The following is a 13,277-nucleotide window of genomic DNA, read 5'->3' as shown; positions in this document are numbered from 1 at the left end:
CTTTATTACTATGTACTTGGGAGGGGGGTGTCCCTGAAGACTGACATTCTCAACATTCCATGGCTCTGGACACCACTAAGCTTGTGCAGCATTCTGACTTGTTAGATCCCTAAAATCAAATTTAAACATCGTTGCCACTGTCAGCAAAAACCAAAAAAGGAGTGGTTACAACACTGTCATAAATAAACTCACACAACTTTTGTAAAATATGGTAGATTGTTTAAGAAATCTACAAATCAGAGGTGGTATTCCGAGTTTTACTCAGAGGACACCCACTGAAATTAATGAATATGACTAAGTTAGGTCAAGTAATTTCAGTGGGTTTACTCTGGGTGAAACTCAGTTGAATACCACCTCAGAAGACTAATGGAATATGTAAGCTCTTTTAGAAGAGACAAACAGGATCAACTTAGTCTATGTTTACATTCCACAGATGTCTTACTGAATGTCTAAAATAAATAACCCCCCAATCTTCTAAGTACAGTACAGTTAATTATAATAAAATTAGCAAAATACATGCAAAGAAGGAAGGAATGCCAATTGTGACAGGATAGGATAGGAAAGGAAAGGAAAGGGCATTTCTTAAATATAATGAAGCGAACTAAAGACTCCTAGTACTTGGGAACAGCTTTAGACAGATAAGGACTCTCCACAGCTAAACAGATCTTCAGACAGAAATGATGGCAAATCTTGCAAAAGTTTTATTGCATACGAGAACTCTTGGACCTTCTCAAGCATTTGAAAAATCAAGACAAACAGTTATTTCTTTCTTTTTTCCACTAGATGGTGCAAGACAAGAGCTCAAAACAGGAGATAACAAAGCTTCTTTATAACTACTTTCCATACCCAGAAATTATTTGGGGATGGGCTACCCTCTAATTTTTTTTTGCAGACAAACCAATACATATATAAAAACAAATGGACCAGACCAGGCCTCTAAATCTTTGTTTTCCCTATTTTAATCTCTGCCTCCTGGTCCTTGTCACATGGTTTTTCATGGTAGGCAGCTTCCACTGCAGCAGCACCCCAAAACAATAGCATCTGTGCCTTTAAGAAGGAAAAACAATGGCTTTCCTTGTGGCTTTTTGTAAAAGATAAATTGCAACGTATTTTCAAATACAGAAGCATTACCTTATAGTGACCACCTTTAACTGCATCATGTAATGGTGTTATTTTTTCACTTCCTTTACAGTTAACATCAGCTCCTGCTTTTAAAAGCTCATTTGTTGTCCACCAAAATCCAGCCAGACTGGCGTCATGCAGTGGAGTCCAACCTGTGGCATCAAAAAAATACTTATTTTTTGTGTTCCTTTCTTAGAATTTAGGCCATATATTTTATAGGATTATTTTCTAATGACTTACATTTCCCTCTGGCCAGAAAACATTCCCCTCCTGGAGACTACGACTGGTTTTTGAGGATTTAGGTAGTGGAAAGGGGAAGAATAGAACACTAGCAACCTATTGTATACCTTAGAACTGCTACGGTGGCTAAAGGTGCCAACAGACAGTTAATTCTGTGAGAGACATTCAAGCACAGACCAAAAGGTCTGTGCAAATAAAGTGAAGGAAGTTTTCTGGCCAGAGGGCCAAATCTTTATCTCCCCAATTGCGGACAGACTGAAGCTGACAGGTGGCTGGGGCCACCCAACGTCAATGACCTGATCTCATAGTGATATCAGGTGATGCTTCCCTTTAAAGCCCTGATTATTAGGACTTCAGAGCAAACCATGGTGCTTTCGAACGGTGCTTTGTAAACATCCTAGCATTCAGACACCCCCTCCCACATTTCTCCTTCAAATTCCGGAGGTTGAAGGATAGGCAGGAGCTGCTGAAGGCATATTTCCACATGCCCATCAGGAAAGTAATGAGAAAATTAACAGACCACACACTGTTAAGTAAGTTTAAAAGGTTTTACTTACAAAATCCAAAGGTATGATTCATGTGCTGATCCAAGCAGCAGCTAGGTGAACACAGGTAGAATACACTTAGGTACACAATACAGACTATAGTTTCAAGTATGAGATCTGAGATTGCAGCAAGCTCAGACATGTCCTTCCTGGTCTGGTACATGGCACAAAGAGGGTGAGGAAAGGAAAGAGAAGAAGCTTCATTTCCTCCCTCATCGGAGGTGGGGGCATGACCTAGTTGAGTCTAGGAACACAGCTCTCTGATCTGAACCCCTTCATGCACTAACCAGAACTCATGCACAGTTATGTTTGGTTTCAATTTCCCAGAGTTTCCCTCTTTTCTCCTGGAATGAGCAGGAGATGATTTGTGTTAACTACCATTTCACAAAATGGTAGTTAACACAAATTACAGGCCCAGCCCTAAGCACTTACTTATACTGTAAAACTAGCATATCACAGAACACATGATAAGTAAACATGCTTAGCATTAAGTTGTGCCTTGCTCAAGTTTATTATTACACATTATTATTTCATCATTGGATGAAATTAACATTGGAGATTCTGCTCACCTGCACAATCCTGAGTATTTACATTTCCACCAGCTTTTATCATTGCACGTAAACCATTTAGGTCATCTTCCACAGCAGCTCTGTGCAATAATGTCTGACCAAATCTGTCTCTTCTATTGATTTTGGATAGTGAAATGTAGTTATACGAGGAGTTAGAGGAACTGTTCCAAGTGGCTTGCCTCCCTGTGAAATATACACAAAACAAAAGGATGCAATAAGCAAAAAAAATTGCAGGTTGCTTATTGTTGTCTAATCTAATCGTATTAGTTTATTCCTGTCAATCACGGTTTAATGCAGAGCTTTCCAAACTGTAGGTTGTGACATGTTAGTGTGTTGGCTGCAGGGCGTAGATGTGCCATGCAAATGCTTACTGCACTCCTCCCAGGGCTGGAAAGGGGTTCGTTTAACCTCTAGTTTGCTAGTAAAACTGAATTACTGTGTCGCAAAATGATGCATGTCTAAAAAGTGTGTGACCAACATGAAAAGTTTGGAAAGCTCCGGTCTAATGTATCATTAATTACAGAAATATATCTGAAGTTGTAACAGAGCTGAATTCCATGTCCCTAATGCCATAGACAAAATATCTTAAGAGGGATTGTGAACAAACTGCATACAGTGTTATGGCTGCAAAAATAGCCTATACCAGACAATGGAGACATGCTGCAATCTACATAAATGTAAATTCCCTTGAGACCTTTGTGGTATAGTAGGAGTAATAAATAAAGGAATAAAAATGATTATTTTATACTCACTTACCCAAGGAGTATTTTTCTTATAAATATTATTTAAAGTGTTTCTGGTTATGAGTAAAACTCACTCAAGGTGGCTTACACGTAAATGATAAAAATACAATTTCCAATTAAAAAAATATATATAAAAAATACAGTGCAAAACCTTACCTCTCATTGGGGCTCAATTTTGATTAGACATGCCTAGAACTGAATTGTTAATAACATTCTGAATGGAAAGGAACAGTAAACAAACCCATTTTATTTTCTTGAATAAAAGTTGAAGGAAGGAAGACATTTACCTATTGGGGTTATTGTTATGGTTTATTATTACAGTATGCATTTTTGTGTTTTTATATTGCAAACTGCCCTGTGATCTTCAGATGAAGAGCAGTACAGAAATTTAATAAATAAATAATAATTTATTCAAAATACGAAAGTTAACTCATCAACTAATGTTACTCATGTATTTAATATCACATAACTGAGTTGCATATTTAACACAATATGCATATTAAACTCAATGTTTCAAACATTTGAAAGGCTATAATGAACAGCAGGCAACAAATTTAGCTTATTTGTTTTAGCAAATACATTGATTTTATTTATAAGCTGCCCCACACATTAAAAAAAATTACAAGCTGGCACATGCACATACATACTAAATAAATACATGTACGGAAATTAAAGCAAAACTTCCAATTGCCAATCCAAAGTTACTAAGTACTATAACCATTGCCCTCTGCTGGATAACAAGAAGTCATGTATCAGTGGATTGTGCTTTTAACTTGTAATTACTGCTTCCTGATACTTGCAGATTTATTGTACAAACCGAGACAGTAGTAGTATTTGCAGAACGGACTCATAATGCTGTTTTAGTATGTATGTGTATCCTACATGATAAATATGCAACTTTTAATATTTTAAAATGTGTGTGTGTGATATAAATGGATACAGTGGAGAATTCCCAACCAACTAAAGTTCCCCACAGCGCCAACTCATATAGGCAAACATGTTTCCCCCCCTCATTATGAATACTTCATGCCCAACCAAGTGATCATGGATTTCAAATGCTGATGCGGCTCCAATTAAAAAATGTCTTCTAAAACTAATAGGAACTGACTCTAATGGCCAAGAAGCAAACTGCATGCCCAAGCCCTAAAAGCTTTCTACTCAATAAGGATGATGTGGTGAAATTGAATCTGGCATAGGGATGGACAAATCAATCAATTTTGGTTTCTTTCAGTTTCTCATTTTTGTAGCCTTAAGTTCTTTTCTCCACATTTCCACATCAGTTTGCAAAACAAAATTTAAAATGTCCTCACCGAAATTCATTCACATTTAAGTGTGAATTTCTCTTAATATGCACAATTTTGCCCAATACACACAGTTTTGCAATTCGTTTTTGTACATTACTAACACCAATATACGGCTTTTTATGTACACTTTACCCTAGTAATAGCATTATTGTACACATAAAGTGGAGAACAACACTGCAAAATTAAGAGAAATGTGAATTTCGAAAGAAGGCGTTTTTGATCGCATATTGTTTTAAAAAGTGCAAATTAGGTAGGTTCACCTTTAACTGAATCAAATTTTATTCCCTACTCCAAACCTGAGGTAATATTGAGGAACATGACCTTAACACTGAGAACCAAACTAAACATTTGCTTGATGCAGAGCATAAACTGCATGTACTTTGGCCTTTAGATTTGAGTAAGGGGAAATGCCAGTGAAGCCTCCTTGCTTAGACTTAGAAAATGAAGGTGTCCCTTGCTCTAATTAAATTCCACTTTCGGTTGCAATAGTTTCTTCCAACCCAGTACAAGACAGAGAATTGATAGCGATGGACGCAGAGCTTCTGTTAATGCCCAGAAATGGTAACATGAACTGGGACACTTTGCCACAGTGACATATTTAGCGGGGGGGGAGGAGCATATGTCCTTCAGGCTACAGAAGATAAAAAAAAACCACTGCTTACTTCTTTTCTTGGCAATCCTCTGACTTTTCCTCACTTGCTCAACTTTAGTATTTGTATCTGTAGTTGAGAAGTGGCATAATACAGTTCCCATCTGTGAACAGTCATCTTCCTTATCTTTAGTGTCAGATCTGATGACAAACAAAACATTTTAAATTACCAAATGCATTTCTCTATACTCAGCATGATGTGCATATATATTTTAAAATATTTTTCTTGAAAAGGATAAGGAAAACTGTATATTTAGTCTCACCCAAACTTCACATGGAAACTTTTTTTTTAACCTCCTCAGGATATACTTATTTATTTTATTATTTCCATTTCCATAACACATTATATAAAATATCTCAAAGTGGTAAAAATGTTATATTTAATATAAGCTTTCCCATTAACCACTGTAAAAAATTTATATCATATTCAAAACCATTAGCTTACTCTCTTGTTTGAGCCTCAAAACTGTGCATATTCTGATGCATCCCTTCTAGAAACTGACAACTGGAAGTAGGATCAATATCATTTAGAGTAAGCTTATTCCTTTTTTGTGCTGAATTCTTTAATGTACGTGAAGCAACCTGGATAGTTTGTTCACATGAACTGCTATCATTTAAAATGGAATCTCCTTTTTCAGTTGGTCTGTCACGAGAGGAAATATTCTGGTGGTCTGAATGGACTAATTTGTGCATATTCTGACTAAAGCCAATCTGTGAAATAACAATTATAAAAGAGGTCAAAATTATTAGTAGAGCAGTAAAACATATTGGTACATCTTAGGGCTGCCATACATCCGGGATTTCCCAGACATATCTAGGATTCGTCCGTCGGAAATAGTGTCTGGGTGGAATTTTTGTAAATCAGAAAAATGTCCAGGAAAACCCACTGAAGTATGGCAACCCTGGGTACAGCTATGTGTATTTAAACTTCTGTTTTAAAAGTATGAACAATGAATTCACTGTGAAATTTAGAGAACTTCCAGGACAAGCAACATAAGTTTGGTCAAATTATAATGAGACAGCCTCTTACCGTAACCCCTATATTTTTCTGACAAAGGTTAGATGTCATTTCCTTCACAAGAAAAGAGATAACTGAGCTATACAATGTATGTGAAGAATGGTGCTTTTTCTAGTTACACAATCCTGTGTTTCTTCCTTGAGCTGGATGGGGCTTTTGGGGGGGGGGGGGGAGAATATCACATTGCATTTCCTTCACATACCCAATTACTTTAGAAGGTAAAATATTTTATAGAAAGAATCTTCTACTTCTCTGTATGCATATAGCTTCAGTGCAGATGATTATTTAATGCAAAAAACAGATGTTATGAACAATAACTTTTAAAACTGTGAAGAAGGTGTAGCAATTTTCAGTTATTTTTTATTCACATAACTATTTAACATGCGTAAGAATGATGCTATTATCTATAAGGAGTTTCTAGCACTGTGACTACATCTGCAAGATTTGACAACAGCTTTCCTGTTGAATCTTCTGAAGGTAAGAATCTCTTAGACATTAATGTTGATTGCAGTTAATGTGGTTACCCCATAATGTAGCTGCCAGGGGGTCAAAAGGCACACTCTCAATGCTACTTTCTGGATTCAGTCCTGAAGGTAAGTTTGGAATGACTGTAATACAGTGCCCCCAATTCCCATTTCCTGGAGCTGGACCAGGACGATTTCATGGTTGATGGTATCAAATGTCAATGAGAGATGAAGAAGTCGTACTCCCCTTGTCCCACTCTCTGCAAAGGTAATCCATACTGGTGACGAAGGGTGGACAGGAACAAAGCTGGTAGCCAGTGAAAATCTTTTAAAACAGGTCCAACATAGCTCTGACTATTAATTCCACTTAGAAGGTGAGCCACTGCATTTTACTGTTTCTGAGTTATCTTCTAGTATGACCAAATGGTGCTATGGCACCTTAGAACTACAGATGCAGTTGAGCTACAGTCACTTAAAAGAGCATGCTAATGAAACAGAAATGGGGAACCTGTACCCCTCCAGAGGTTGATGGATTCCAACATCCATTAGTCCCAGCTAGCAAGGGCAGTGGTTAGCGATGATCAGAGTCAAACAACATCTAAAGGGCCTGCCTTAGATGCAAGCACTCCTCCTATGGCATAAGCCTAGCAGTTCTGGCTGTTAAAATTGATTATCAATTATTACTAACTGGAAATGTTGTGCAACGTTGCATCCTCCTCCTAACCAGTGTTTGCTGATATATCCTACTGAATGTCATGCCACCAACCTTGGCCAATTCAAGCAACATAAATCAACAAGTTAAGCTTGTTTTAGAACTATTTAACAGAACTATGCAATGAAAATTAGCACAAACCAGTTATCAGACTTTCCATTTGTAAATGATGTAAGTTCCAGAAATCTGAGTGCTCTGCTGCTACTTATCTTCCTCATTCCCTGAAGCAACCAAGGGGAGAAAATCTCTGATGCTTCTTTCCTTGTTGATACCTATAGTCTGCGTAATTGCTGTTCCATTGAATGTAACCATGTAAGAAGAGCTCTGCTGGATCTGAACAAAGGCCCATCTAGCCCAGCATCCTGCTCTCAGAGTGGCCTATGGAAATCCCACAACCAGGACCTGGATGCAACAGCACTCTCTCCACTTGTGATTCCCAGCAACAGCTCTTCAGGGGGATAGTGTCTATGACAGTTGAGGCAAAACACAGCTATCATGCGTAGTAGTCACTGATAGTCTTACCCTCCATAAAAAAATGTCTAATCCACACAAGTGGGTGGCCATCACTGCCTCTTGCGGGAGCAAGTTTCATAGTTCAACTATGTGCGGTGTGAAAAAGTAGTTTCATCTGTCTGTTCTGGGGCTGTGTATACACACACCCTATGAAACACACAAGGGTTATTTTTTTTCACAGTGTACACAGCAGTTTGCAATTGTACAAACAAGGGACGCTGTGGGTTAAACCACAGAGCCTAGGACTTGCCAATCAGAAGGTCAGCGGTTCGAATCCCAGCGACGGGGTGAGCTTCTGTTGCTCGGTCCCAGCTCCTGCCAACCTGCAGTTTGAAAGCATGTCAAAGTGCAAGTAGATAAATGGGTACCGCTCCAGCGGGAAGGTAAACGGCGTTTCCGAGCGCTGCTCTGGTTCGCCAGAAGCGGCTTTGTCATGCTGGCCACATGACCCGGAAGCTGTACGCCGGCTTCCTCGGCCAGTAAAGCGAGATGAGCGCCGCAACCCCAGAGTCGGTCACTACTGGATCTAATGGTCAGGGGTCCCTTTACCTTTTATCACACAATAATATCATTTAACGCAGAAGCCATGCTGACTACATACACAAGGGGGCATGTTTTCAAACCAATGAGCAATGGTGTTCTCTATTCCTATTCCCTCAATTACTGTTTCAGTAGACCCTTAAAAATATTTTTACACTCTTTCAAAAGAGAGGGGTTGGAAATTGGTGTTTTGATATAAAGACAGCTCCCCATTTACACGGGGGTTGTGTTCCGAGGCACCACACGTTTAAGTGAAATTGCGTGAACACCATTGAAAAAGCCAGCAAACACCCTCCAAACCACCTTGCTCAAACTCCAACTCGCCACAGTTTGCACAAGGGCTTATGGGATTGCATTTGCAAAGGCTCATCAGATTGTTACACTGTTTTTATGCCCTTTTGTGCAACAGGAATGGTCACATATGCCTTGAATGCATGTAAATGGGAAGTTGTCGGGACTGATATACAGAGGAAATGTAATCAATCTATGGATTTGTTTAGTGACGATGCACAACCTACATTTCTTCATACACACATACATACCAGAAACAAACATGCAAAGGCAAATTATCAAGAAAGACGAAATGTCCTGGTCACCAAAGAACCCTCAGTTGCACTTGAGGTGGGTGGGGACTTCCTTGTAGTAGCTTCTGGGGAGGAAATGGGTCTGAAGGGCGCTTCATTTGGTAAGAGGGACTAAAATGTCTTGTTTTAAATGCAAAAAGTCCCAGGTTCAATATCTAGCATTTCCAAGTAGAGCTGGAAGACCCTCAGTCTGAAACACTGGAGCAATGCTGCCGATCAGTGTAGACAATACTGAGCTATATGGACCAATGGTATAAGCCATCCTCAGATACCCGCTGCCTTGTGGGGCATCTTAGGGAAATAAAAGGCTAAGGAGTAAACCCTAGACAAATTTGGAATTAAGTAAAATGGTTGAACCGTGTCTTGTATGCCACCTTCCTGCAACTCCAGCAGCCAAGCTGGTGCTAAATGTTCTGGTTACCATTCTTCAACCACAGCAGGTGCTGTGATTCTCCAGCAGTTTGACCTCACCCCTAGAGGCGCACTGTTGTCTCTCAATAGAGACGGATGCTAAGAAAAGATCTTCAGATGAATGGCAATATATAAATTTAATAAATAATAATTAAAAATAATAGTGGAAGGCAGCTGCTCTTCTGCTTCCTTCCTGCAGCTCCATGTACTGTACAAGTGTGGACCATGTCATATGAAGCTGCAGTGAGAGAGGGAATCACCTGAAAACCAGAGGACTCTTGTGTCAGCAAAGCTCTCACTTAAATAACATTCTTCCATCTGATTTGGGATTATTCTTCCTTCCCACTGCAGCCCCATACCCCATTGCTGTTCACTGTTCAGGAGCATGCACACACACACACACACACACACACACACCAGGGAGAGGGTTGTCAGGGGTACAGTGGATTGCAGAGGGAGAAACAGAAAGAGAAGGCTGGTTGAGCAAACTGTAAACTTATAATAAGAGGGCTTTACAATGCAGGTATCACTGTTGTACAAGACAGCAGGGAAGAAGCGAGGTTGCTTATCCTAACAATGGCAGTATGCATCTTTAATGAGAGGCAAGGTAATAAAAACATACACCACTTACCTAGGAATATTATACACAAACAACAGGCTTATTTGGGGTATAAGATGGTTTTGTGAATATAAACAGCAAGTTAACATTTCAATAAACATTAATGTGAATATAAATTGTAAACCAACATTTCAACTTTAAAGTATACATACTTGTTCCTCTGAAGGATATGGCAATGTGGTCACCATTAAAGCTTCTGTTTCTTCAAGGTGTTTTATATGAAGCTGAGATTTTATATTTATAGCTGTGATTTGTGTGCAATCACCATCTGTTTGGTCTGGTGTCGGTTGTTTGTCTGCGGTGATGAACCAACTTCCCTTGCCTTCTGGCTGACAGACAGATGCTGCTGCAGATTCTGACAAGGAGTTCAGTGCTGTGAGAAGCTCTACAGGCATGGCATTGCTCTCCTTATTTACAGACTTAGCCATAGAAATAGCACCATCCTGATTTTCCAATATGTCAAGCATTTTGAGGGTCTCAGAATCATCAAGTGGTTCCATCAAATCTTCAAATTCCACAGCCATTGTTTCATCTACACTTATACTTGATTGCACTGTTTCAAGAAATGGATGGTTTTCTGTCATATCTTCCTTACTGACAATTTGAAAAACCTCTGACATCTCTGTATCTTGTGGAATTGAATCCTCTATTCCATCCATACCAGAAAGAAGGCTTATTTCTGGAGACACTTCAACATTTAAAGTCTCTGGAAGCTAATGATAAAAACATATGCTAATTTAACACTCAAAAGCACACATTTGCAAAGCTTTCTTCAAAGAAAATGCTGCTTCCTCTTCATAGCTCTTTTTTAAATAGCTTTTTTAAATAGCTGTTTTTTTACCTTCCCCAGTTCTATTATATTTCTTTTAATCTGAGACAAAAGTGCACAATTTTCTAGACTGCATATTTACATAATAGTTTTAAGATACTTAAAGAAAAAGGGTTTACCCTGCTACACTTTGCTAAAAACTTTAATGGTTTCTTATGATCCCTCAGTCTGCTTCCAGGGAGCTTACAGCCAACTTTTACTTGTTATTAGTCTTTTACATTTAAATGTTTTTCTCAGTATCATTCATTCATTGTTATATTTTTTCTTATGACATGAAGGCATTTGATGCAGTTGTACTGCTGAAGCTATGTATATTCTCTGGCCTTTAGATGGCTTTGTGGGTTGATTTGTATTGCTTTAAAATTGGTTTTATTTTATTTTATTTTAAATTTCTCTGTCTTGTATTTTCTATTTTTCATAACGTTGAAAACTCCCCAGAGGAGTGAGTTAATGGGAAAGTATAAATGCAAAAAATAAATTGATTGATAAAAATATTTCTATATGCCCAATTACATAAAATATCAGAGTGCTCCACATCATAAAGTACCACAACACAATACCAAATAATAAATTTAAAGCCTGGTCCTGTTATTAGCCTGGGAACCCACCCAGAAAACATATATAACCCACTGTAAAAAAAGCTGAAGAAAAACTGTTTTCTTTAGTACAATTGGAGGTCTACTACTAGAGCATCAGCACAGGCAATATGGCGGGCTCCAATAATCTTCTTGCTTTCTCCAATGTGCTGCTGAACACATTAAACTTCCCTTCCCCAAGGTTCCAAGGCTGCTAGTTACATAAGAAAAATTGTGTGTGTTAATTTCATTCATGCAATTAATATCACATCTAGTTCAGTGCTCATAATAGAACCAATGGAGCTACTGCAGGAAAATTACAAAAGTGCATTTTCAATACTCAGCATACTATGTTGGCAAGTCTGACCTGTTACATTCTTTCACAATCTTGTATGGTGTAATAATTTGTATCACAATAACTTCTGCACTGTATCATTATACACATCCTATGGGCATGCTGGTTAATTTGCATAAAAACAGCAAGCTCAAGCTCAAGCTCAAAGTGAATGTTTGAAATGACATCTTTGTTAAGATTACAGTTATTTGTTTGTTTGTTTGTTTGTTTGTTTATGTAATAAATATCTGGAGAAAACATGTTCATAGGCTTTCACGGGGGAAGGGGGAATTCCATGAGGCATAAATTAATTGAAAAACAGAGATTATATAGTTACAATTGGGGGGGAGGGGGACACTAACAGACCTACATTTCTGTCTGTTTCCAGAAATCCAGCCACTTCAGAATCTAAACCTAAAACAACAGCAAATAAGTGAATTTTAAACTTTATTTTCAATGCATATCACTTTGAATATCCTTTAAAACATAGTATGGTCTTTGAGGGGAAACAGTAAATACCAAATTTAGCCATCCTGGAACTGAAGGGAAAAGAGCTTCTGACCACCTATGAGGAAAGCATAGCCTCCCTTCACAATAAAGCTTCTATTGACTTTATACCTAGTGTGTCATCTAAAATTAATCTGTAACTTAACAAGCAGAACTTGTATCCAGAAGCTTCCCCTTGCACCAGTGGAAGCATCCCTTGAAATACAAATAGCAGCTTCAGAGAGGTAACTGTCATCAGGACTATGGACTCTCTATGGCCCCAAGACTGCTCAAGCTTGCCTGTGGCTGCTATTTACATAACCAAAAAAATGTGTCTAGTTTGCCCTTTACAGGCACAATTTATGTGCCTCTACATTTCCCCCTCTATGACTAATAGCACCTTCTGGGGGGAGGGTGATTTGGATCTGACCACTGACAACAGGGGCAAAGGGTTAGACTTCCCCACAAGGACTGATCCCCAAGCAAACTGGGACTTTCATTTCTTAAGAAAGAAAAAGGCATGGAGAGTGTCAATCATGGAATTTCTATGTAACATCTAATTTGGACCTGATGGATGGCTTTTCTATTTTGAAAGGGATAACAACAGGAACCTTTCACAAGTTCGCTGGTGTCACTGGCATACCTTTAATGTGTGGTTGATATATTGTGTTTATTATATTTCTACTATTGTTGCTATTTTCTACATTGTGATTTTAATAGAAGTAATCAGTCTTGTGCAAAATATGTGTACTAAAAAGGCAGTGTGTACATTTTTATATAGCTATATGAAATAAGATCTTCCTGCAGCCAAAGATGGTTGAATCTCATTAAGTCTCGAAGTACTTTGTGAAATCCATTATAAAACTTACAAATTGCAGACTTTCCCATTTTATTCACCAACATTCTTTTGTATGTTATTTTGCTTAACATCTAACCTTGAATGAAAGTAATTATGAACTTGAAAGTATGTTCTCTTTGTCCTAAGGCAGCTACAGCACTATTTAGATGTTTGGCTCATGG

At 38.3% G+C, this 13,277-nt stretch overlaps 1 protein-coding gene across 10 annotated transcripts in view; it reads right to left on the bottom strand.

Annotated features, from left to right (window-relative positions):
• Positions 1 to 13,277, bottom strand: part of ANKRD31 (ankyrin repeat domain 31) — a 49,559-nt gene that overhangs the window by 26,454 nt on the left and 9,828 nt on the right. For 7 of the 10 annotated variants that reach the window (XR_014540026.1, XM_083577311.1, XM_083577316.1 and 4 more), the window contains exons 3-8: positions 12,142 to 12,185; positions 10,186 to 10,746; positions 5,618 to 5,883; positions 5,186 to 5,313; positions 2,477 to 2,659; positions 1,132 to 1,274 (exon numbers count right to left, since the gene is read on the bottom strand). Coding sequence is in view for 9 of the 10 variants with exons in the window: in XM_083577311.1 (XP_083433437.1) it covers positions 1,132 to 1,274; positions 2,477 to 2,659; positions 5,186 to 5,313; positions 5,618 to 5,883; positions 10,186 to 10,746; positions 12,142 to 12,185 (1,325 nt within the window). In the remaining variant the exon portion in view is untranslated. The remainder of the gene's footprint in view (positions 1 to 1,131; positions 1,275 to 2,476; positions 2,660 to 5,185; positions 5,314 to 5,617; positions 5,884 to 10,185; positions 10,747 to 12,141; positions 12,186 to 13,277) is intronic. The other 3 variants (XM_083577315.1, XM_083577317.1, XM_083577312.1) reach the window with 3 other exon arrangements.

This window comes from Podarcis filfolensis (genome assembly GCF_964270895.1).
Source record: "Podarcis filfolensis genome assembly, chromosome: 11".
NCBI lineage: Eukaryota > Metazoa > Chordata > Lepidosauria > Squamata > Lacertidae > Podarcis > Podarcis filfolensis.
This window is presented reverse-complemented; position numbering and strand designations above follow the sequence as displayed.